The following is a 27,358-nucleotide window of genomic DNA, read 5'->3' as shown; positions in this document are numbered from 1 at the left end:
GGAGTGGACCCACTAAGTCTATAAGGATGTGCTGAAAACGAGCTTCAGGCGTTAAGAAAGTCGAAAGTGGGTTCTTAATGTGCTTATGAGTTTTAGATTTTTGGTAAGGGATGCAACCCCTGGCCCATTCACGTACATCTCGATTGATAGCAGTCCATACGAAACGAAACGTCACCAACTTCTGCGTTGAGCAGATGCCAGGATGCGATAGGTTGTGCAGCTGGGAGAGAACGGCTCGCCTGTGTTTGAGGGGGACATGAGGATGCTCGTGTCCGGTTGAGGTGTCACACCAAATCACTTCGCTAGAAGATGGTAAGGGAACCTGTTTGAACGATAGGTTCTCGGAATGTTGCAAGCGATTCAACTCCTCATCGTCCTTTTGGTCAGCGGCGATCTGTTTAAGGTCGATACTATCAGTGGACTGGATTGCATCAATGTGCATACACGATAATGCGTCAGCAACCACGTTCTCAGTTCCTTTGACGTGTTTTATATCTGATGTGAACTGAGAAATGTAGTCCAAATGACGAGCTTCCCTAGGTGAATGTTTGCCAAGTTTGGCGAGTAAGGCGTGCGACAGCGGTTTATGGTCCGTAAAGAGCGTGAAATCGGATCCTTCCAGCATGTAACGGAAATGTTTGACTGCACAACAGGTGGCTAAAAGTTCTCTGCCGAAGGTACTATATCTGGTCTCAGCATTCTGTAGTCGCCTGGAGAAAAATGATAGTGGTTGCCACATGTTCTCTACAAACTGCTGTAACACCCCTCCGATACCCACGTCGGATGCATCTACTGAGAACGCAAGGGGTGCGTTCGGGTGTGGGAACACCAACATAGTTGCAGCTGCTAACGCTTCATTTACCCTGTTGAAGGAGTGTATTTCCGATCTGTTCAAGGTGATCGCCTCATTTTTTTTCTTTTTGTTCCTGAATACATCTGTTAAGGGCTGTGCGATTTCGGCACAGTGAGGAACAAAACGCCTGTAAAAGTTTATCAAACTGAGGAATTCTCGAAGTTTACGAAGGGAGGTGGGCGGCAGGTACTCAACAATGGAGATGACTTTTTCCGGGAGAGGACAGATACCCTCCAAATCGATCACATGTCCAAGGAAAGAAAGTGAAGCAACTCCAAACTCACATTTGCTGGGGTTGACGATAACGCCGTATTCCGACAATCTGTGGAACAGTTGCTGAAGATACTGCACGTGTTAGCTCTCAGATGAACTTGCTACAAGTAGATCATCAATGTAGGCGTAAACGAATGGTAGTCCATGTAAAACCGCATCAATAAATCACTGGAAAGACTGGCCAGAATTTCTCAGTCGAAAAGGCATTCGTAGAAACTCAAAGAGTCCAAATGGGGTGGTTATCGCAGTCTTGGGGATATCTTCAGGGTCCACAGGTATCTGGTTGTACGCATGGACGAGATCGATTTTTGAAAATATCGATTTGCCATGGAGAGAGTTTGAAAAATCCCGGAGGTGGGGAATGGGGTAGTTATCCAGAGTCGTGCGGCTGTTTAGTGCTTGATAATCCCTGCAAGGGCACCAGTCCCCGGCTGACTTTTTGGGCACCATATGGAGTGGCGATGACCAGTTACTATCGGACGGACGAATAATACCCAAGTCCAGCATGTGCTGAAATTCCTGCTTGGCGGCCTGTAGACGATCAAGTTTGAGTCTGCGCAGGCACGTGTTCACAGGCAGTCCTCTGGTCTGGATGTGGTGGGTAACATCGTGTGTAACCTTGTCGTTGGTAAAAACAGGATGGGTTATATTTGGAAAACCTTTCAAGAGGTCCGTGTATGGGTCCGTGGCATCCTTTAATATGACCGGGCTTATCTCTATAGTTCTATTAATCTTTCCCTGCACGGTAAGTCCAGTGCTGGTGTCGATGTGTTTGCCACGCTTAACATCCACGAGCATGCCAAAATGATGCAGGAAATCCGCTCCCAAAATCGAGATGGGCAGCTTCGCCATGGTAAAAATCCATTGGAAAGCACGTTGAAATCCCAGATTTAATGTTAGGGATTTTTCTCCGAAGGTCGGGATCGATGAGTGGTTCACGGCTTGTAGGCAGAAGGTCGACCGGGGTCGTCGCTCTTTCACCAATTTCTTGAGGATAATGCTGACTTCAGCACCGGTATCAACGAGGAATCGTGTACCAGTGTTTTTGTCCATCACATAAAACATCCCATTTTGTCCATCACATAAAAGATGTGGTTTCTGCCAGGGGTGTTGGTCGCCCCTACCGCCTCGCCTGGCCATTTCCTGCTTGCCTGTCATTTTTTTCGAAGGAACAAGGCTTGCAACACCGGAATGCCCTTTCGTCGAAACGTGCGTGGAAATGACAGAGTCTGTTGCTCTCTTGACTGCTACTTCACCGTCGCGGATGGTCCTGCCTGCTCACACGTGGGTGTTGGTTCGTTCGGAGTTCCATGCCATGTAGATGTTTGCTCAGGTTCTCAATGAGTTGGGCCTGTCTCTCCAGTTCTTTGCGGATATCTATGGAAGTGGCCGAGGCCTCAGGAAAGGAATCCTTTGAGGGCTGAGCATGGACTAAGGCTACGGAAACTGCCACTTCCCTAATTTTGTCTGCCAACTCCGCCAATTCCTCGACCAGTGTGGTATCTTTGGAAGAAGCGAGGATCATTTGGATATTGGACGATAGTCTGCTCACAAATAACTGCCTGAGGATGTCCGGCTGTAAAGCGCTCTCGCCCAATAACTGTTTCATCCGTCTGAGCAGTTGGGATGGTGTCCGGTCGCCAAGTTCCTCCTCGACCAGTAGGTGCCGGAGAGGCTTCTGCGGGGGAGTCGGTTATTCTTCTTATTAACTCCGACTTGAAGGTGTCGTAGGTAACAGATCCTGGGGGAGCCATAATTAAGTCGCACACTTCAGCCATCACTTCATGTTTGAGCGTGGCTACCACGTACTATAGTTTTGTCATTTGGTTCTGAATTCGCTGCGTGAAAAATTGTGCTTCCACATGTGCGAACCACAACATCGGGTCGTGTGTCCAGAAAGGCAGAATTTTGAGATGCCCTGTACTGCCATGGTCGCCGGTAAGGTATCACTGTCCATATCCGTGCGTGTTCTGCCAAAGTCTGATGAGAGGAGTCACCAGTGAAGCGACCTGTTATCGGTGATGGAGATAAAGTGGCAACAAGTCACTTATAAATATTTCTTGGAAAAATAAATAAAAAATACCGTCAGATTGACGTAAAAAAATAATGATGTAGATTTATTTATCGGAGAATTACATGGAGTAGAAGTTTATTATCTAGTGAGTTCTTAGGGTAGAAATCCTTCTGACTGAGGAAATTGATTTTTTTAATAGCTGGTTTAAGGAGTAAAGGTTATTAAAAAGAGGAACGCATAGAATAGTTAAAATCCACATGGGTTTACAGTTCATGGTAAGAGCATGTGTTGAAAAATAAGAGTTCATGGTAAGAGCATGTGTTGAAAAATAAGAGTTCATGGTAAGAGCATGTGTTGAAAAATAAGAGTTCATGGTAAGAGCATGTGTTGAAAAACGTGTTTTTTAAAATAAGAGTTCATGGCAGTAGTTAAAAGTGTGTTACGAATTGCAACAAGAAAAAATGCCGCTGGGCTTTCTTTACGTTAGCTGTAAGCGTTGCCATTTTTTTTAGGGTCCTTTTTCTGGGCGTCTTAGTCCTGGAGAATTACATATTTTATACACACGTGGTGAAGGCTTTGCTTAGTGCCGAGAAGGGAAAACCCGTCCTACCACGTCGAACTCTAGCCTTCTAAAGAGGAAGGGAGAAGTCCCTTATTTCCTGTCACATGATTTTTTTGAGAACCGGAAACGGTGACTTCTAAAAAATGTTCCTTGTCAAGTTTGGTTCCGGCGTAGTTGCTATAATATGAATAGGAATGAAATTTGGGTGATTGTTCAGATAAAGTCGACGGACCGATTTTTTAAAAATATGCCGTTTTTTAATTACGTATATAATTGTCATGTTAAAACTATAATATCACCAAAAATTATGGAAATTAATCGAGCGGAAAGTTATTGTGAAAAATAATTTTTACGGAAAATTTGGTAAAATTGCATTTTTCTTAGATGTTATAAAGTAGACGATGATTATAATTGTTTTGTGTAAAAATATGAAATAAACAATGCTTAATTCAATGATAATATCGGTTGTTCGAGAAATTATTATTATTTTTTTGAGTTATTGATCTCGATGCCTCCGTTCAGTCTCAAAAGACAAAGGATACCCCCTGTAGGGCAGCTGCGCGTTTAATTGTGAGGCAAGGGTTGCACAATCACCAACCACACATTTCCTAAATTGTAAAAATTGTTTTGAGTCCAGTGGCAAGGAAAAGACCAGGACGACTGGAAACAATGCCGAGATAAGCAGAGAGCACATACAGCACCTGGGAGTCCCAAATGGTCACCCATTTAGTACTGATCAGGTTCAATGTTGCTTACGTTAGGTGATCCGGTGGGAACCAGTGTGTCAACGTGATTATGTCGTACATTTGAGTTATATCAAATTAATTAATACAGACTCTAGCGGCTTTTCTCGTAATGTTACTGTAAAATTTAAATATTTTTTTTTAAATTGTAATAATTTACAATGCTTTATTTTCATAAAAAAGCAAAAGTAAATTAATTCATTTTTTTTACTACTGAAAACCATAACTTTAGTAAAGTTATTATTTTTAACCAAAATAATACATTTTCACTAAGATATTGTAATAGCGCTGCTCTTTCATTTCAGTAACTTTTATATAGACTCTTTCATTCTGGTTTCATGATCTAACTTTTGTATTCACTCACGCATGTGCATAGCAATTAATCAATAAATTTGGGCGCCATCATTCAGTTCCCTTCTTATCAACCAAACACATGTGTTCCAATCTTACTCTTACACATCCATGCACAACACAGCATGACAGATATAAATAAAAATAATGGATTCATTGTATTCCGTGATCCTTATTTGATAAATACTGAAAATTTCATTAAAATTGGTTTATTTCCTAATTTTTGGTGATTTTTTTTAAGTAAATGGAGGAGTCAAAATGTTTATACATTTTAAGCATCGGCATTCATTTTGCACGTACCTAGTAATTGGGGAATAAAAATAAGCAGTTTCAACAAAAATCATGTTACCATGCAATTTTTACTTTCATATTAGTTAAAAGAAAAGTTTGACACTCTAGCAGAATATGACCCTGATCCTCGTGCTTTTCCGTCAATTATGGTTTGGGCTCAATTCAAGAAAATAAAAATAGTATGGTGGGTACTGTTGTAAAAAATCAATTTTGTAATAAGCAAAAGTTTATCTATTTTTTTAGTTGTCAATTCTGTAGGTTGACTTCCGGTTTACGTTATTGCAGATAAGAATGAGTTAAACTTCATGATTGAAAAAAAATAAATAAAATAATATATATATATATATATATATATATATATATATATATATATATATGGTGCTCGGTAAAAATGGCACCGGTAGAAATGGCACCGGTAAAAATGGCACTGGTAAAAATGGCACCGGTAAAAATGGCACCGGTAAAAATGGCACAAGTGAATAACTAGGTAAAAATGGCACCAAAAGGTGCTACTGAAGCTATGGGGTCCCAAATTTTAACCTCATTTTGGGTTTTGTAAAAGTTCCTATTTTCTTGCCGTCAACGAGGGCAGAGTTAGACACAAGGTCGATTTTTAATATCCAGCCCCCCCTCCAATAAAAGGGGCAGTTTTCATCGGAACAAAAAATTACAATTACCTCAGTTTAGAAGCATTGTTTATCTAAAGGTTCTTATTTAATTGCACCCCGCGAGGGCAAAGTTAGACAAAATGTCGGTTTTTAATCTGGTGACTATCTAGCTCCCCAAAATGGGGTACTTAGGACTAATGAATCGCAACTTATCAAGGATAAAACACACTCGAGGATAAGGGTTAATGTGGAAGTTTTCAATTACACTAAACAAAATGCATCTTTTCTGGACAAGTTGTAGTTGTATTTTTGGGTTCTTTTTTCATAATGTATCGCTAGTTATCAAGGATAAAACACACACGGGGATAAGTTTTTTTTTTTCCTAAAACAAAACAAAATAAAAATGATCCAGAAAAGATGCACTTTGTTTAGTGTAATTAAAAGCTCCCTCGTTGACACTTATCCTCAACTGGCTTTTATCTTTGATAAAAGAAAAAACTAATTTTGGTGCACTCTAAATTTATTTTATCATTGAATGTATTTTATCGTTGATAAGTTGGGCTTTGCCATTTTTTCTTATTTATCCAAAACTGCTATTATTGAATAACTATTGACCTCTGGAATGTTTCTGTTGAACTCGAGAATCTGCACAGAATTTCTGTCGGAGGTTGCATCGACTGATACGTTAACAAAGTGTAGTATCACTTCTGGTGCTACACTCCACCTATTATCTCCCCGTTTAATGAAGAATTAATAAATCCTTTCAGACTGAGACAATTTTAATTTTTGTTCTGATCCAGAGTTCCTCTTGTAGGAGAGCTGGATATTGCCTACATAAAAAAACACCTTGTGTCTAACTTTGCCCTCTTGAGGAAGCAAGTAAATAGGAATACTCAAGATGAGAATAGTAGTCCAAAGCTGGAATGGGAACAGTAACACAAAATTCTCAAAGCTAAACTGTATCAATGATGTTACTTACAAAAAATAGTTTTATTGCCTTATTAACAAATTCAACAGACACATAAACTAAAGTGAAAGATAACACGTGTTGTCGCGTATACATGCGAAAAGGTTTTATGACCAATTCATCTCACAGTTTCATGCTCACAGTTGAGTATGAAACCGTTCTGGGGACATTTCTGGGGTCAATCGGTCACTGAGTATATTTCTGACATAAAATTATAAACTGATTCCAATATAAATAACAGTAAAATAGGTACTTATACATGTTTGACACCCCGAGAGTGCAAACAACGTTGAAATAATAACTATTTAGAAAGCCATTCTTAACATGGAGGTGGGGTGAACTATTTTGCACTTTCACCTAACAATTTAATGAAATAAAAGTTACATCATTTTTTTTAAGTTCATATTTCTTTCGGTATCAAACATCCATAAGTACAATACGTTCATTTGTTTACAAAATAAAAAAAAGTTTATTTCCGCACCAAGAGGAGAGGTCATTGAATATTTAGGCTGTGAGCTATAAGACTCAACGCACAAGGAGTACTTAATTTTAAAGTATAAAAATGTATCGAACTATAATTTTAAAGTTTTAATATTTCTTTTTAATGAGTGATTCATAATTGGGGGAAAAAATGCTAAAAACATTTATAGATTGTTTTTAGTATTTTTTTTTTGTTCTTTTTACATTAAGGTTGTATAAAATGTATCAAAATATAATTTTGATTCATCAATGTAGTAATTTAAAAAACATGAAATATTTATGAAGAAACTTCTTTATATTTGAGTTTCATAAAGGGGTCAATAACTCGTCTCCATTGCCGACATGTTGCAATGCAGGAGTTCCATAAAAAAGAAACAACACTAAGTGTACATAAATTATGAGGAACGAATAACATAATGTTGATTTCTGATTTCAATATCAGAAGCCGTCAGCAAATGGACTGTTCCTCGCTATAATTGTTTATGCCTAAGTTATTTTGTTTGTATTTTTGAAAAATATATAAACTGCTTATTTTTATTTTATTTTTACTTTTAGCATATCTTGCGTTTGGTAGCATTTATTTGTTGTATATTTTACTTTTTCATTTTGTTGTCTATAGTAATAAATGTTTGATAATTCTTATTTTTAAGGCATTTATTAGTATAGACATCGAATCGAATCAACTTATAATAGGGGAGAAGAGGTGAATGAATTACCACACAGATGAAAAAAGTTATTTCTGACACCTGTGACGTAATAGCACTTTGGGAAATCTCAAAAACGAGATTCGCATTTAGGATCTATTTAAATTTGAAACACTTCTCATTATTTTCTGTAACAGTAACACCGGTGACGTCGCTGTACATGACCTAACTTTTGGAAAACTCAAAACGAGGGTAAAATTTGAGACCAAATCGGTCGTCTAGCACCCTTTTTAATTCAACAAATTTCGCACGTTTTCCCATTTTAATATACTGTGAGATATTAATGCATATTCTCGTTTTGTCATTTTTCTCATTAATCCATTACGTGCCATTTTTACCGGTGCCATTTTTACCTATTTATTCACTTGTGCCATTTTTACCGGTGCCATTTTTACCTAAATTCATATATATATATATATATATATATATATATATATATATATATATATACCGTATTGCAGAGAATTCTGTATTACCACTCCTCGTTCATACGCAAACACGGAATGTTGACTCATTTCTAAATCATATCAAAGCAAAAAGGAAACGTAATGGTTTGGACGCGCCTCTGTAATACAAAAGAACATTTAAAAGTATTTAAATTCAAATAAAACTTACTTTTTGTTTGGCAATCTGCTTTCAACAAAGAAACGATAATAAAATGTGTTAATTCAAACGAGATGAATTTGATGCGTGGAAATTGTCATTGAAAATGGCGACCGGAAAAGACATTTCGCAGAAAATTAAAATAATTATTTTCATTTATTATGATTTCTAGTTCTGTATTCCTTTTTTTGTCGTGACGTGTTGTTTAATTAAATATTACGATTTTATTATTAAAATATATTTTTAACAATAAAAAAACACAACTAATTTTTAAATGCAAAAAAAATCGAGTGACTTAATATGAGTTGGGATAAAAACAAAGATGGAGAAAACGATTTATTCATAAATCAAATTGAACAATAAAAACGGCCATAGAAAAATGTAAAGATTGCATCAGTTTATTGTTATATTTCTCTAATGTCAGAAAAAAAATCGATGAATGATAATTTTATGAAAAAAAAAAGTTAATGGGGATAAGATATGAATAGGAATGAAAATTGGGTGCTTGTTCAGATAAAGTCGACAGATCGATTATTTAAAATATGTCGTTTTAAATTACGTATTTTATTGTCACGTTGAAATTGTAATATCGCCAAAAATTATGAAAATTTATCAAGTAGAAAGTTATTGTTAAAAGTAGCGCTTATACAGTTTAGTCAAGACATTAAACAATGAAAATAATGAACAGCTAATAATAAAGATGGGGAGGGAGTGTCAGCGCTTTAACTGGAGTTGGCGTGTTCAACAAATTTCGTAATGGCTGACTTCCAACGCGAACGCGCTCTCATAAAAACGTGTTTTTCTGCTGTGAAATAAAAACTACTCGATCAAATTTAATTTTTTTTCCAGAGATCTTCAGTCCCAAACAGATACATACAATATAACCCCTTTTTTTTTTTTTCGATATTTTCATTTTTTTAATGTCTTGACTAAATTGTACAAAAGTGTATTTTTCTTAGATGCAATAAAGTAGACGATGATTATAATTGATTTGTGTAAAAATATGAAATGATTAATTCAATGATAATATCTGTAGTTGGAGAAATTAATTTTTTTTTAGTTATTGATCTCGATACCTTCGTTCAGTCTCGAAAGGCAAAGCATACCCCCATGTAGTGGTAGCTGCGCATATAATTGTGAGGCACCTGGAAGTTCCAAATGGTCACCCGCCATTTAGTACTGATCAGGTTCAACGTTGCTTAACTTCGGTGGACCTGGCGGGAAGCAGTGTGTCCACGTGATTATTCCATACATTTAAGTTATATCGAATTCATTAATACGGACTCTAGGGGCTTTTCTCGTAATGTTACTGTAAAATTTAAATATTTTGTTTTAATTGTTATAATTTACGATGCTTTATTTTCATAAAAAAGCAAAAATAAATTAATTCTCTTTTTTTTTTACTATTGAAAACCATAACTTTAGTAAAGGTATTCTTTTTAACCAAAATAATACATTTTCACTGAGATATAAATAAATGTTGTGGAGCCGCCCACTAATTAGCATACGTGGGTGAAAAGATATAGATAAAGGTCAGCAAGACCAAGGAGCTGTGTTCGAACGCCGGATAGGCAAGACGCATGTGCCGGTTGCTCCATGAAAGACTTTCACACTCCCTCTGCCGGACAATCTTCCAACTGCAGTACAACTGCACCTTTGTAAATATGTATTATCTTTTCGTCTTAATATATTTGTTTTACCTTTACTTTCTGCGTTCCTGTTGTTATTGATACAGACACAACAATAAAAATAATGGATTCATTGTATTCCGTGATCCTTATTTGATAAATACTGAAAATTTCATTAAAATTGGTTTATTTCCTAATTTTTGGTGTTTTTTTTAAGTAAATGGAGGAGTCAAAATGTTTATACATTTTGAGCATCGGCATTCATTTTGCACGTACCTAGTAATTGGGGAATAAAAATAAGCAATTTCAACAAAAATCATATTACCATGCAATTTTTAGTTTCATATTAGTTAAAAGAAAAGTTTGGCACTCTAACAGAATATGACCCTGATCCTCGTGCTTTTCCGTCAATTATGGTTTGGGCTCAACAGGTATTTATTCGAGAAAATAAAAAAATAGTATGGTTAATACTGTTGTAAAAAAAAAATCAATTTTTTAAAAAGCAGAAATTTTTTTTTTTTTTTTTTTTTTGTACATTCTTACGTGCCCCAGTGTATTATAAACACTTCAACCTTCCCGACGGCTTTCGGAATAAACACTCACAACGTCCCCATGTTAAGGACGGCTTTAGAGGTTGGGGGGAGTGTTTATTCCGAAAGCCGTTCTTAACATGAGGATGTTTTGGTGCTTATAATACGACGGGGCACGTCGTAAAAATTGACCTTTTTCCTTTTTTTTTTTCAAGAAAAGATTAATCATTTTTTTTTTTTTTCTTAATAGAAGAAAAATATTTTTGGTACTTATCAACTCATGTTCTCTGTGTAGTTTTTATCCCCGGTGTACAATTAGGTGTGTCAGAAATTTCGTGAAAAATATTGAATAATTCCAACCCCGTCTTTCCAAGCTTTTATAACTCCTCGAAATATGTAATTCAAGCCCTATTTTTTTTTTCAATCAAAGGAACAAGGACATAGGTTTCATTTTAACAAAAACAAAACAAAAAAAACGTTTGTTTTTTTTAAAGAAGGTTTTATACTTCGGACTTTACAGGTAAATTTCTAAAAAAAAAAACACAGAAGAGATGTTGCGAGTTTGTCTCTGATGTATCGTTATTTTCATGGAAAGTGTTCAACTGAGCTTCAATCTATGGTCCCCCCTCGCCAAACTTTCACAAGAAACACTCGTCTAGCTGTAAACACTATCAATAATTTCCCCCACTCTTTATCTGTGCCTAAACCTAAACGTAGATTCCATGAACAAAGCTTCTTTCTTAGAACTGCACGCCTGTGGAATTGTCTTCCGTTTTCCTGCTTTCCGGCTGACTACAATATGGTTGTGTTCAAGTCTAAAGTAAATAAGTTCTTGATGAGCCGTTCCATATAAGTTATTAAATTTACCAAATTTTCATTACTAATGATTACTATATTGAACAATTTCTACTGTACACTCTTTAACCCTTATCCTTGAGTGGCCTCTGGGCCTTGATAATGTGGTGATGCCTTTGTAAAAAAAAAAAAAAAAAAAAAAAAAAACTTTTTTTGTTTTAAATTTGAATATATTATTTATTAATCTTTTATCTTCAATTTGTGATATATAAACTTTGGTGAGTAAATTAATCATTTACTTTTTAATAGACACTTGAAAATGGGGGGGCGTGAATTAAAAATAACCGTTTGTCTAAAATATTATAAACTTTTTTCTAGAATATTATATTCGGTTTATTGGAAAGATCATAAAATTTCACATTGACGCTGAAAATATCGTAAAAATTGAATCAATAGAAAAATTTTGATCTATTTTTAAAGTTTAAAAATTGAAAAATATTGAGCTCGTAAAATTCAATTAATTTCATTACTATTTTTTAAAAGATTAAAAAAACATTTCTATTATTTTTTAAACCACTTTAATAGTTTATTTTGGAAGTATAATCCATAAAGAAAATAAACAACCCACTTTTGAAAGAGAAATTACGAGTTTTTTTTTTATATTTTATTCGCAGTTTCGTGTTAGGGGTGTCAAAAATTCCTACAAAAATTCTGATACACCTAGTGTATAATGGGTCAGGATAACTAATTATTTAGACAAAGCAATTATGCGACTCTCTAAATGTTAGTGCATGAAAATGACCGCTGAATAGACATTCATAGTAGCGATTCAAATTGGAAGTTATTCATGCGGCGGCGTGTTTGGAAAGCTAGAAAGTATTTTTCAAGGGGGAATTTCTGTAGTCAAATTATTATATATGGAGATTATTATTAGTAGTAGTAGTAGTAGTATTAGTAGTAGTAGTAGTAGTAGTAGTAGTTATGTTAGATATTGGAGTATGTGTACGTACGTGTTATTATTCTCTATCTAGTGGCTCTTCAGTGATATTTTATTATATTTGTGACCTATTTGAGTTCTTTCCATGATCGTCTAAATGTTCATATGTGGGTGTGTGTGTGTCATACATGTATTTGACATTGATCTTGTGGCTGCGTTTCAGATGTTAACTTAGTTACCAGTTTCAGTGTGAAAAATGTTACAGGATAAACACAAACAAAATAACGAGTTTAAAAACATGAATTGATAAAAAAGATATTTTATATATTAAAACGTATATAAACGTAAAAGTTCATACAAATATCATTTTATATATTAAAGTGTATATAAGCGTAAAAGTTTGTACAAATATTATTTGATATATTAAAACATAGTTAAAAGAAAAAATGGAACGGAACACAACTTTTAGCGAAACGAAATTAGCAAGTCGTCTGTACAGCCTAGCATTGTTTTCCACACAACTTTTTTCTTAACTAAAAAACAGATATTAAAATTGTTTTGTTTGCTATCCTGGAGGATTACAGTTTTTTTTTTAGTTATTTCATTTTATTGTTTTTGTTTTATTTTTCATTTCATGGTTTTGTTTTGGTAATTAATTATACAGAGAAAGGACGATGAAATTCAATTTTTACAGTATCTTTTGTTTATTAGAATGTTATGTGAAACTAAAATGTAGTTGGAGAAAAAAAATAGTTATTTCATTTCACTATTAACATATTAATAACAAGTACAGATTAGTTCACAATTAAAACACGTTAAAATTAGTTGTTGTTATTCGCAGTTGAGTAGTTTTTTTTCTTGCTGTAGGGTAGGTTGATTTTGGAATGGTAACAGGCCTAGGATTGGGAAAGTTGCAATTTACCAGAAAAAAACATGACCACATGATATCTTTTTCCCTTAATTTGTATTTATATTTGAGGAAATGACTTTAAATGGGGAAATAATTTATGATTCTACTACGATATAACGGTGTTATCAAACGATGTACGCCGGAAAATTAAGACTAGACATTAAGACAAATGCAATATTTAGATGTAAAACTATATTTTTATGAGAAATATTCATGTTCGTCTTCTAAAAATAGAATAATAGTTAATAAAAAAAAATTATATACTATAACATATATAGTTTAAAATACAAATTCCAATTTAAAAAAAAACAGTGAAATTCTCGCGATACGGAATTATCTCCCTTTGATATTGTTTATATTAGTGTCTACATATTATCATTCAAACACGTGTAACAACATTTCAATACATTTCATTTTTTAATTAATATTTTTATATGTATATTTAATAAAAACATGTAAGTTGTTTTCAAGTAAAAAATATCGAGAGTTTCCGTTTGGTTTTCAAGGCATTTTACTGAAAACGTAAGTAAATAAAGACACTTTTTTAATTGTTGTTTCCATTCACAGTGATTTCCACGTGGATTCATTCAGTTTTCTGTTGCACAACATTCTAATTACATGTATTTTTAAAAATTTAAAATAGACTTAATTATTTTAAAGAAATTTTTTTTAATATTTCTGTTTTAATTTTTTTTCGTATTTTTTTCAATGTTATTGTTTTACAAAATTGTTTAACCTCGTGGGAAAGTAAGCTTAAAGTAGGCACCTCCAAAGTCCACCACGAAATTATCCCCATATGTATTGTAACACAATGTAATTTTATTATAAGTTAATATTACTGACTTAATTACTTAAAAAAAAAAAAGAGATTGTAATTTTTTATTTAAAAGTTGTTTTTCATTGTTTAAAATTCAAAGTTCCGACGGTGGTCAATGAAAAAGAAATCCTTCTAGACTAAGGCAATTAATTTTTTTTTTTCCAATGGTGTTTCAGCTTTTCCCATATGAAAAACTGACCTTGTCTAAGTTTAACCCCGTGTGGGAGAGGGGTGTGTAAGTAAAATTAGATGCTGTAAATATTTATTCAAAATTTATTGTTTCTCTATTGTAAACATTTTAGAGTTATTCTGTATATTTTAAGAAAATGTGGTTTTCATTACTAAAAATACTTAATTATTTTAAAGAAATAAATTATTTATTTATTTTACTATTTTCCACGATTTACCAAAGCCATAAATCGCTCAAAAATAAATAAGATGGTTGGATTTCATGTTATTTCATTGTTTTCAATTAAGTAATATTCAGTAAATGTGTATAACGTCTGATAACCTACTACAATATATTTTCTTTTAAGATATTTCAATAAAAATGGTTGGAAAAAGACGCACAACAATTTGTACTCGCAGTAAAGATGCAAGAAAATTTTCAGGTCCACCTGCTCCATTAGATAAAACGGAACCACCCATTTTCCAGCAAGTCGTCCAATACAGCTATTTTCTTTTAAATATATATCCAGACTTAACAGAGGTAGATATTTCTAAAATAATAGCAAAGGATATAATTGGCATTTGGAAGACAGTTAACCCTCGTTTACCTCTAATAAATGAAAAGGCTATTGTGAATAAAGTGAAGATTTTATGTTTCCAGAAAGCAATATAGATAAAGAGAAAATCTTTATCTGCATTCCAAGAAAAACTTTTTCCAGGAAAAGCTAGGTACGCTGTTTGACATTGCTTCTTGTACATGCAAACTACCCATTTTAAGCTGTGATGACAAAAATGTTAAGTGCAACAAGGAACATTGCCAGACTAAGCACATACTTTGTACCTGTCCTTTCGAAAAGAAGGTAAGATTATTTTCTGTTTTATTTTTTTAAGTTTGATTAACAAATTCATGTAAATTTTAAATTAAATGGACTTCCATGCTTGCATTTAATGCTTAAACACTTGTAAAAGCAATTACCATTTTCATATGAAATAATATTTTGATATTAATTTGTTTGTACAAAATATAACATTTTATATTTCAGGTTCCAGTGGAAGAGAGGGAATATTTAAAAGATCAGAGAACTAAAAATGGACCCAAGGGTACTTTCCAGCTTGGTCTAATCGACAAAGCTGACATAAAAAATGTAAAAAGGAAAACAGAAAGATTAGAACAACAAAAGAGATTCTGTTCATCATCTAATGATGTGTCAACATCTGATGATGAGGATGCTGTTCATTCCCACACCAGTCCTAACAGTGATTCAACAGAAATTGAATACTTTGAGCCAGAAAGACATCCCACAGGCCCTTACAGTCTTATCAAAATCCCTTGATATACTATGGAATTAATCAGGGGTGATATTTCTTCCAACCTTGGAGCCAGCCTTGCTAATGCGTTGATTTTAGATTTAGAGGCCATAGGTCTTCTCAAATCTAATGTCGATATAAAAGATATTATCATTGATAAATGCAAAATAGATAGACAAAAGGAAAGAATGAAAGAAAATGGCCATCAAAGACACGGTGAAATCGTTAAGAACCTTGTTTGTATGTGGGTTGATTGGAGAAATTATAAAAATACAATGTTGTATAAAGAGATTTAGGGCTCAAATGGAGAGAAAATATTAAAAAAAGCAAAGGGACCAGAACGCCATTTGACCTTCACTGAAGAGATGGAAGACAAAATTGAATATCTCACTCATAGAGTTATTCCTAATATTGGTGCAAACAGTAATGTTCTTGCAGAGGAAGTCGTTGCTGTTCTGAAAGAATACAACAGTGAATCTACAATTAAAGCTATTTTAGTAGACAACACAAATACAAATGATACAGTAATTGCAACTCGATCAGAAGAAGAGTTTGAAGGCACAGCCGCCAACACCGCCAGTAATTTGTCAAGTGGATTGTCATTTCAACAGGAGATTGAGAAAGCAATGGTAGAGTGTCTGGACCATTTCCATATTGAGTTGGATACAGGCAGTAAATGGCATTAAAAAATTTTTTTTTGCCATTCAGCCAGATCATATTTTTTCTGCCGGCAAGGAAAAAAACAGCAGCTTTAATAAACTTGGAAGAAGCCAAGCACTTAACTGCACTGCAATTCCTACAGTTTTCATCAAGTGGGACTTTGTTAAGTCATTACCATATCTTACGATGGCTCTAAAATTCCTTCTGACAATATGTGTTTTTCTGACATCGTGTGAAAGAAGTTTCTCGAAAATGAAACTTATAAAAAATTACCTCCTGTCAACCATGAGCAAGTCAAGTCTGTTGATCTGCCTGTCCTGTTCATTGTAAATAAACTTACAAGACAAATAGATTTTGACAATGTCATTGACAAGTTTACCACAAGGAAAACAAGAAGTACATCCTTTTATGAATTGCCGTTTTTTGCATTTAAATGTTCTCAAAGTTAATATTTGCTTTTCAAGATCAATGTTGATTGGGATTGGGTTTGTTACTGCCATTTTCATGAGGGTTTCTGAGAAGACCAAAAACCCAAATAACGAAAAATAGTTGCTAATATATCTTAAGAGAACATAATTAAAACGTCACTGGTAATGTATAACTTTTATTTTTACAAGAAAACGAAATCGAAGTAAAACAAGATATGGAAAAAAATATTGTAGATGTCTTTTTATGAAACCTTTTTAATAAATTTTTTTTGTGATTTATTATTGTTTGGGAGCCATTGTTTATTTTTCTGGGGGCCATTGTTTATTTTTCTGGGGGCCATTGTTAGGAATTTTTTTTTGTTAGTTATTAAATGTTTTGCCGATGGTCATGTTTAAGTTTTTTTTTTGTTTTTTTTTTTTAAATATAGAGGGTAGGGGTTGGCAAATTTTCTGTTGCTGCAAGGGCAGACAATAACCGCTAAGGTAGAGAAGAGTGCCTAGAAAAAGTGGAGGGAAGCTAAGGGTAACATTGAGCTACCTGCTTCATTAAGCATGCGAAAGGATCTTTGAATTTCTGTCACCACATGAAGTCTATCAAGTAGCTTTCTAATAATTCCCTATTGGCCTCACACTTTATTTTGTTTCTTTGCTTTGCTTCCCTCCACATTCTTTCGACATGATTTGTTGTCATGTGTGTAATAAGGTCAACAAAATCTATAGATCAATTATCTTAATTATTTATTGATTCATTATCTTAATTATTTATTGATCCATTATCTTAATTATTTATTGATTCATTATCTTAATTATTTATTGATCCATTATCTTAATTATTTATTGCTTCATTATCTTAATTATTTATTGATTCATTATATTAATTATTTATTGATTCATTATCTTAATTATTTATTGATTCATTATCTTAATTATTTATTGATTCATTATCTTAATTATTTATAGATTCATTATCTTAATTATTTATTGATTCATTATATTAATTATTTATTGATTCATTATCTTAATTATTTATTGATTCATTATCTTAATTATTTATTGATTCATTATCTTAATTATTTATTGATTCATTATCTTAATTATTTATTGATTCATTATATTAATTATTTATTGATTCATTATCTTAATTATTTATAGATTCATTATCTTAATTATTTATTGATTCATTATCTTAATTATTTATTGATTCATTATCTTAATTATTTATTGATTCATTATATTAATTATTTATTGATTCATTATCTTAATTATTTATTGATTCATTATCTTAATTATTTATTGATTCATTATCTTAATTATTTATTGATTCATTATCTTAATTATTTATTGATTCATTATATTAATTATTTATTGATTCATTATCCTAATTATTTATTGATTCATTATCTTAATTATTTATTGCTTCATTATCTTAATTATTTATTGATTCATTATATTAATTATTTATTGATTCATTATATTAATTATTTATAGATTCATTATTTTAATTATTTATTGATTCATTATCTTAATTATTTATAGATTCATTATATTAATTATTTATTGATTCATTATATTAATTATTTATTGATTCATTATCCTAATTATTTATTGATTCATTATCTTAATTATTTATTGCTTCATTATCTTAATTATTTATTGATTCATTATATTAATTATTTATTGATTCATTATCTAAATTATTTATTGATTCATTATCTTAATTATTTATTGATTCATTATCTTAATTATTTATTGATTCATTATCTTAATTATTTATTGATTCATTATCTTAATTATTTATTGATTCATTATATTAATTATTTATTGATTCATTATCTTAATTATTTAGAAACTTTGGCAAAAAGAACATTCTTAAAGTGTGAATTGTGAAAAACAGATAATTGAATAAAAAAATTAATTGAATTTTTTTAGCGTCTGCTAACTTGAATTTAATTCGCTAACTGGCTCGACTATCCAAGTTCTTCCTGATATTTGCGGCATCAAAACAGCATAAGTACTATGTTCTTTCTAGTGTAGATATAAATATAAAACAAAAAGATCGTTAACTTAGTTTCTTTTACTTTCTATTCTTTTTTAAGTGTCTTTTTTCTTGTTTTCTTCATAATTTGTTTTTCGACCCATTCATTATCATCAGTTGATTCTCTTCTATTTTATTGTATTCACTTCATTTTGTGAGTTGATAAGGCAGATCGGCTGTTATGTGTATTTTTGTTTTCAAATCATCTTTTCCGATTTTATTTACTGATTTTTCAAGTGAAGTCATTGATTTATGTTTTGTAAATGTGCATATGCATATGATAGTGTGTGCGTGAGTTGGCAATTGTAGTAAGTTACATGCAAAAGGAAAAAGGGGTAATATATTTGTTAACATTGTCTTTGATTTTTTTGTCTCAATTGTATAAGGAAAAATCTGATGGACACAAAATAACAATTCTGACCAATTAAAAAATCTACAAGAATATAAATTATAGTAAAAAAAACTTCATTAAAAAAATTTTGTTTTTCTCCTTTTTAAATTTTAGTTCAGGTACTTCTTTCCTAAACCAACACTAGATTTCTTTATCAATTATATTTTTATCTGCGTATATATTTAATAAATATTGCTGACTTCTTTAGATCAGGATTGATTTGTTTTATTTGAGTATCTTGATTAGATTACATGTTTCTATTTGTATTAAAATCAATACAAGGTGGAGCCACATTACTGTCAGTGTGTACTCATGCAAAGAAGGTCTATACTTTATGGTTATTCCAGATTTGTATACGAAGCTTCTATTGATGTTTTGATTCTCTTCATTCTAAACCAAACTCTTTCAAAGATCCTCATAAATTTACATCTTAGTTAAATAATTAAATGTGTCCACTTCATAGTCTGTGTCAAATCTCTTATTTTCCTATGTCTTCCTATGCATCCATTTATTTCTATCAATGCTGTATTTTAATAAGAATAATATGAAAAGAGTCCGTAGTGTTTTTACTGGTAGTAAAGAATTACCAATGTCCACATGTGCAGTTTAAAAACGATTGAATGTCAATTCAAATTGATGTACTTCACTTGCTGTGTTTTATCATTTTTGCATGGTTGCATTAGAGTAATTACTTGCAGCATTCATTTATTAAATTAGTCATTTTAAGTCAATAATAATTCGATTTAATACATTTTTATGAAGCTATAATAGTGATATGCAACCAATCTAAAATAGATTTTCTGATCATCATGGAAACAAGGCCGATAGCCATTAGTCACGTGCTCTCGTGTAATGAATGTGTGAATGTAGGATTGACATGAAACTCTTAAAGATGACCGAAAAATGGGCTGACATGACTTAACAAAAAAATGACACAATCTAAAATAGATTTTCTGATCATCATAAAAAAATGACACGCTGCATAGTTTCATGCCTGTTTATATTTAATATGGTTTTTGTTGATTTTGTTCATTCATTAGCGATTTGGTGTTTTACAATCTCCTGTAAATCGTATATATTGTGCTCACAAATGCTGTTCTTGACAGTCACCTACAATGTTCAGAGTTGATTATTTAAGAGCCATGAATTATAAACAGATCTGAAAAATCTGGTGGATATAAAATAACAATTCTGACCAATTATAAATCTACAAAAATATAATTTATAGTAAAATACTTCATAAAAATATTGTTTCTTTCCTTTTTTAATTTTAGTTCAGGTACTTCTTTCCTAAACCAACGCTAGATTTCTTTATCAATTACATTTTTATCTGCGTATATATTTAATAAATATTGCTGACTTCTTTAGATCAGGATTGATTTGTTTTAGTTGCGTATTTAGATTAGATTATATATTTCAATTTGTATTAAAATCGATACAAGGTGGAGCCACATTACTGTCAGTGTGTACTCATGCAAAGAAGGTCTTATGTAGATTTCAAATAGTAAATATCACTTGGCATTTGGCATAAGATGTGTTTCAAAGGAGAAGTATCCTCATGTCAAGATTTTCTTACATAATGTCTAGCATTCGATTTCTTTCATGTTTATTTAAATTTCCTTTCTTGAATAGTTATTATCTGCATATTTTAAAAGAATAGAGTTTCACTTTTGCGTGTTTGTTACTATTTGTAGTTGAAGTTGACAAAAGTGTAAAAGAAATCCTAAAAATGTTCTTTTTTTTATTTTTCTTCGTTTGAAGATTGTAATGCTGGGTATGGGGCAGCCAAACCAGCTGCCAACACTGTCCCACTTTTTTATTGAAACCAACCGAGAGCTCTTTTTAGTATCCTCGCTGTTCCCTTAAGTGCAATTGTCTGAATCTCTTTTACTCTTGGTTCACCAGGAATATTAGTTAGGTAGGACTTCAGGTTCTTCTTCATAAGTCCTGTGGCACCTATGATAACTGGTAGGATTGATATCCCCTTTCTCTTCAGTATGAGTTTCGATATGTTTATTTATTTTATTTTTTTCCCAAAATGATTTACCACAAACTTTACAAGAATATGGCTTCTCACTTTTTTTTTATTTATTTTACTTCAGTAAGTTTTAAGAGATCAAGGGGCTCCCTCCTGGAGCTAACACTTGATTCTGTTATGATTTAAATTTATATCCGAGGGCTCTTTTAAGAATAGATGTTGTTCCCTTTATGGCTGCTATTTGTATTTCGTTACAGCTTGGTCTTCCAGGGATTGCTTCTAAGTATTTAGGAAGATTCTTTTTTATTAACCCAGTTGCTCCTATCACAACTGGTATGATGTTTATTTCTTTCAGAGACCATGTCGTTTTTAGATAATTTTTTAGGTCCTGATATTTTGTTATTTTTTCCCGTTCAGCTCTGTTAAGGCCAAAATCATTTGGGACTGTAACATCGATAATGAGCGCAGTTCTTTCAGGCTTGTTCCATATTACAATATCTGGCTTGATGGCCTTGTCTTTTATGTATCTCCCCGCCTGTATGTCTTTGTCATAGAACACGGTCACTTTTCCATTTGATGTTATTGGTGGTGGTTCATGTTCCCAGATGTTCGTCGCTCTGTCAAGCTGCATCTCTCCACATATTTTCCAATGAAGGTACTTACATACTTTGTTGTGGCAGGCAGTGTAGAGGCCATCTGCCAATAAGATTGGGCATGCAGACATTAGGTGGCTTGGGCTCTCAATAGCTGAGTGGCAAAACCGGCATTGGCCATTTGCTTGTAGGCCAGCCATTTTTTTTAATCCATTTGTGAGTAAGCCTTGGTCTTGACTGGCTACAATGAGTCTTTCCTCATCAAATGGAAGTCTCCCGCTCTTGAGCCATTGGAGTGAAGCATCTTTGTCTATATATTCCTGTTTTAGCTCTTCCAGAAACTTTCCTGCTCTTTTATGTTGTTCCTATCCTTGCTTTCTTGTGTCTATTTCGATTTCGGTGTATTTCTTTCTCTTTTTTCTTGCAATCTGTGTTGCTGGATTATCATATACCTCGGCAGTATTTTCCAGTATGACACCCCCAAAGTTTTCGCCAAGCTTCGTGACTGAGGTTTGTTGAGGTAGACGTTCATGGTGGTCCCTCACTATTTCTATTGTCATATCTGTTGAGCTTTTAATATACTGCCCCATGCTTACTATGGTGGCTCGATATGCATGGTTTATTTCAGTGAGACCGAGTCCACCCTCTCTTCGTGGAAGGTATATCCTGTCCATACATTGATTTCGGTATATTATTTTATGCAAGGTTAGGAGTTTCCTGGTCTTTGTATCTAGCCTATTGATACTGTATAATAATAATATACAGTCAATAATACCAAACCCATATGTAATGACAGGGATTGCAAGTTGATTTATGGCAGTTATTTTGTTTTTCGGGCTTAATTCGGATTTGAGGATCTTTTTAAGGCGTGATGTGTATTCTTGTTCCACCTTATGTCTCATTTTTTCATGCTCCACAGTTACATTTTCCTCTATACCGAGGTACTTATATGTGGCATCCTCTCCTAGGTCTTCAATCAAGCCATCATTGAACCGTATATTTTCGGATGTCGTCTTTTTTCCTTTTTTTTATTGTGCATTTGGCACATTTATCAAATCCAAACTCCATGCAGACATCCTCTGTAAAAGTCTTTACATTTTCAATCAGAGAGACAAGCTGTTTTTCTGTCTCTGCATAGAGTTTGAGATCGTCCATAAAAAGTAGATGATTTACTCTTTTACTTTTTTCTTTTTTCTTTCCCCTACTAAGACTGTACCCAGCATCACATTTTTTGAGGAGCTTGCTGAGTGGGTCAATAGTAAGGCAGAAAAGCAATGGTGACAGGCTATCACCTTGAAATATACCTCGCTGGACACTGAGATTTGAAGTTTGTATTGTCCCTTCCATGCGGTGTAGAGCCATTGATGTTTGCCACATGGTCATTTGTTTTTTAAGGAATGTCCTTATGCTCTCATCAACATTATATATCTCCAAACATCGCAGTATCCAGGAGTGAGGCACACTATCAAATGCCTTCTTATAGTCTATCCAAGCCATTGATAAGTTTCTTTGACGCTTTTTGCAGTCCTCCAGGATGGTTTTGTTGAGGAGCAGTTGGTCCTTTGTACCAAGTTTATTCCTGGTGCATCCCTTTTGTTCGTTTTCAAGGTACTCACCCTCGGTCAGGTGTTGATAGATTGTATCTGCAATCATTCCTGTAAGCCACTTGTATGTGGTTGAGAGGCAGCAGATAGGCAAGTGAGTCTCTTGGCTCTTGGGTACCAGAGTCGTTTTACCAAGAGTTAACCATTCTGGTGGATCTCCCTCACCGCTGACAACACGAGTAAATGCCTGTGCATAATGTTCATGAAGTGCTGTGAGTTTTTTAAGCCAGAAATTTGGGATCTTGTCAATTCCTGGGCTTTTAAAGTTGCCAAAATGGGTGATTTTTTTCCTTAGAGCATCTTTCGTGATTTTTAGTGGTGGCATATTTTGTTTGCCCTTGACAGCCTCTTTAATTGTATATATCCACTCCCTCTCTTGGTGTTGTTTGGGATCCTCATACAGTGGCCTCCAGAATGACTCCACTTCTTCCTGTGACGGTGGGGAATTTACCTTGATTTCCTCTTTAATTAAATTTCTGTACACCATCCTTGGGTTCTTGCCAAACAACTCATTCAATGACTTGGACTCCATTTTCTGTTGTTTGTTTTTAATTTGTGCAGCTAAAGCTTTTATTTCAGCTTGGTTTTCTGCTATTTTAGCTCTTAGCTGCACTTGGTTATGAAGAGAATAGTCAGTTTTAAGTTCTCACCAGTGTGCATTTTCATGTGTCTATTCAATGATGCTTTCTATGTAAAGGAATTCGCACACACCTCACAATCGTATGGTTTCTCTCCAGTATGACTTTGCATATGTATAGTTAATTTCCCACTTTCAATAAATGATTTGCTGCATATTTCACAAGAATATAGTTTTTCACTTTTTGTTTTATTTTACTTCAGAAAAAGTTCTCAGAATTCAAAGGGCCCACTACCTGGGGCTAACACTTGGAGTCTATATGAGATACATAGATATTCGAATGTTCCACTTAAGTTCTTTATTTCTCAAACACTGAGTTAGTAAAGAAATTGAGAACATAATTTTCCTCTCCCAATTAACCATTTTCATATGTTGTAGTATATCTTATTTTGGTCTCTTGGTCTTACTGAATTCCAGGACATGAATTTATCTAGTCTGGTGGAGTATTCAGTTTCGTGCTATTACGTGAGGTAACATCACTTGGAGAAGTTGCACCATTCCTCGTAAAAGCTAATCTAGGTTAGCCATAGCGAGAAGATCTTATTTGGGCAGCGAATACTATGTGATTTTGAATATTTGGTCAGGGTTTACTTCTTTGGAAAAAGTATCCTCATCCCAGATTGCTCTGACAAACCCCTGTACAGAGAGACCTTAGACACTCGAGGACAGTGTCTAGTAGGCATTCAAGTTCTTGTGTAATCTTATGATTGTCTTTAAGCCTGATTTCTGTGAAAATGACGCTCCACACACATTACAAGAATGTGGCTTTTCACTCTTTTTTTTTTTTCATTTTTCTTAACCTATTTCTTCTAGGGGATGGGACATCCAACCAGATGTCTGACATTTACCCCTATTTTAGTGAGTGCAATCAAGAGATCTTTTCAGGATTCTAGCTGTCCCTTTCAGTGCAATCGTTTGTATTTCACTTGCACTTGGTTCACCGGGTATGCTTGCTATGTACTTTTTAAAGTTCTTTTTCATAAGCCCAGTTGCTCCTATGATGACTGGTATAATTGAAACGTCTTTTAATTTCCAATTTCGTTTCATATCATACATAAGTCCTTGATACTTTGTTATCTTTTCCCTCTCAGCTCTGTTAAGCCCTGTATCATTGGGTACACTGACCTCTATTACGGTCGCTTTTTTGTTTGCTCTGTCCCAAATCACTATATCTGGTTTAACAGCTGCGTTTTCTAGATATGTAGCAGTAGGGATTATGTAGTCATAGTGAATGGTGCAGTTGTCATTCCCAACTGTTCGTTCGGGTATATGTTTCCAGGATTTTTTACTACATTGAATGTTGAGTTTCTTACATATCTTCCAGTGAAGGTATTTGCAAACTCCGTTATGGTGATCTGTATAATAACCATCTCCAAGTAGGACTTTGCAACTAGAAATCAGGTGGCCCACACTCTCAACCTCAGTGCTACAGAACCTGCATTTATTATTGTTGCTTAGACCACACATCTTTTTGAAGGCGTTTGTCATGAGGCCCTGGTCTTGTGCAGCCAATATCAACCTCTCTTGGTCGTAATGGAGGGATCCTCTTTTGAGCCAGTCCAGGGAACCATCCCTATCGATATATTCTTGGGATAGTTCAGTCGGTAGGTATTTTGCCCATTTATGGTTGGTCCATTCTTCTGTTTTAACACTATGGAACTGGCTAGTGTATTTTTTCCGACTTTTCTGGGCTATGTCAGTGGCAGGCTTGTTTGGGTTCTCAGTATCATTTGTAAGACAATCCTTTCCGAAATGAGTGGCAAGTTGTATTATAAATGTTGTACTACTTGCTCGATTCTGATAATGGTCTTTAATTTTCATAAGCTTGGGGTTACAGGAACTTATTATGTACTGACCTATGCTGACGATTGTGGCTCTGTGTTGATGATTGACTTCCGAGAGTCCCATACCTCCTTCTCGCCTGGGTAGGTACAAACAATTTCGATAAATAACTCGGTACAAGGTTAGCATTTTCCTTGTCTTTGTGTCAAGCCAATTTATGTCTTTCTGAGGTCAGTCAATAATGCCAAAACTATATGTTAGTACTGGCATAGCAAGTTGGTTAATTTCCGTAATTTTGTTCTTGTTTGTGATTTCAGTTTTGCAGATTTTCCTTACTCGGCGTAAATATTCTTGGCTTTGTTTCTCTCTCATCTTGGAATGCTGGATGGACTCATTTTCATCAATGCCGAGATATTTGTATGTTTCCTGTTCATCCAGTTCTCTGATTACACTATTTTCATCGTGCTGTATATTTTCAGTAGATAGCTTCTTGCCAGCTTTCAGAGTACACATAGCACACTTTTCCAGCCCGAGCTTCATTTTGATGTCATTAGAAAAAGTGTGGACAATTTTCAGTAGATGATCTAAATCCTTATCCGAGCTAGCATAGAGCTTAAGATCATCCATGAAAAATAAATGTGTGTATTCTTATGTGTGTCTTTAAGCCTGATTTCTGTGAAAATGATATTCCACACACATCACAAGAATATGGCTTTTCTCCAGTATTACCCCGGATATTTATCTTTAAGTTCCCTTTCTCCAAAAATGATTTACTGCATATTTCACAAGTATATTGCTTCTCTTCAGTGTGTATTCGTATATGTTGTTTTAATCTTGCTTTCTGTGAAAATCCTCTTCCACACATATCACAACAAACTTCTTTCCCTTCAAACTTTAACTTCGCCATTTTACCAGAATATTTGTTTCTCTATAAATAAAAAATAAGAGTTCTATCAGACCAAGACATTACATGCATAAGTGCAAGCCAAATTGTTTCTCCTTGCTGGTCAATGATATATTTACAGCAGTAACTGTTGTCGCATGTTCAAAAGATTCCGTGGTTAAAATATAAATGATTGTAATGTTGAAACTGTACATTATCATTTGGAAATATCGACAGATGAGTAAATTAACCTTTGACATTCACAGCATTTCGAACATTTCAGTTTTGTATGGTTTTCGTTGCCCTGTTTTATTTAATTGAAACATGAAAATATTATATTCTTAAAATTTACATTATTCAGGATATTAGGATAATTTATTTTATTTTGATCAAAGATTGTATAATGTTCTGTCAAGACTTCATTATAAGAAACAGAACATTTTGAAACAGCTTTACAACATCCGGTAATAGTTGTATGAGATTAATTCAAGAGTGTTATAATAATGAGAAAGCATGTGTAAATCGATTATTCAATACTTTACAAAAACCCGCTTTTCTTGCCTCATTTCAATACTTTACAATATAAAAATCCAGATATTATTTGATACATTCAGATGTTTAAATAAAAATAAAGACCCAAATACTATTTGATACATTCAGATTTTTAAATAAAAATAAAATCTAGGTCATATTTGATACATTCAGATTTTTAAATGAAAATAAAATCTACATATTCAGATGTTTTTAATTAAAATAAAAATCCAAATCCTATTTCATACATTCAGATTTTTAAATCAAAATAAAGACACAGATACTATTTGATAC

The 27,358-nt window shown here is 33.4% G+C and overlaps 1 protein-coding gene across 1 annotated transcript; it reads left to right on the top strand.

Annotated features, from left to right (window-relative positions):
- The first annotated feature begins 14,623 nt into the window (after positions 1 to 14,623).
- On the top strand, positions 14,624 to 17,214 carry LOC145270789 (uncharacterized). The gene is made up of 2 exons (XM_080126384.1): positions 14,624 to 15,094; positions 15,278 to 17,214. The coding sequence occupies exon 2, from the start codon at positions 15,908 to 15,910 to the stop codon at positions 16,226 to 16,228; it is 321 nt and encodes a 106-aa protein (XP_079982510.1). The 5' UTR covers positions 14,624 to 15,094; positions 15,278 to 15,907; the 3' UTR covers positions 16,229 to 17,214.
- The last annotated feature ends 10,144 nt before the right edge of the window (positions 17,215 to 27,358 follow it).

This window comes from Euprymna scolopes, chromosome 46 (genome assembly GCF_053919585.1).
Source record: "Euprymna scolopes isolate OS-2025 chromosome 46, ASM5391958v1, whole genome shotgun sequence".
NCBI classification, from domain to species: Eukaryota; Metazoa; Mollusca; class Cephalopoda; order Sepiida; family Sepiolidae; genus Euprymna; species Euprymna scolopes.
Note: the sequence above shows the minus strand (reverse complement) of the source record. Positions and strands in the feature narration are given on the sequence as shown.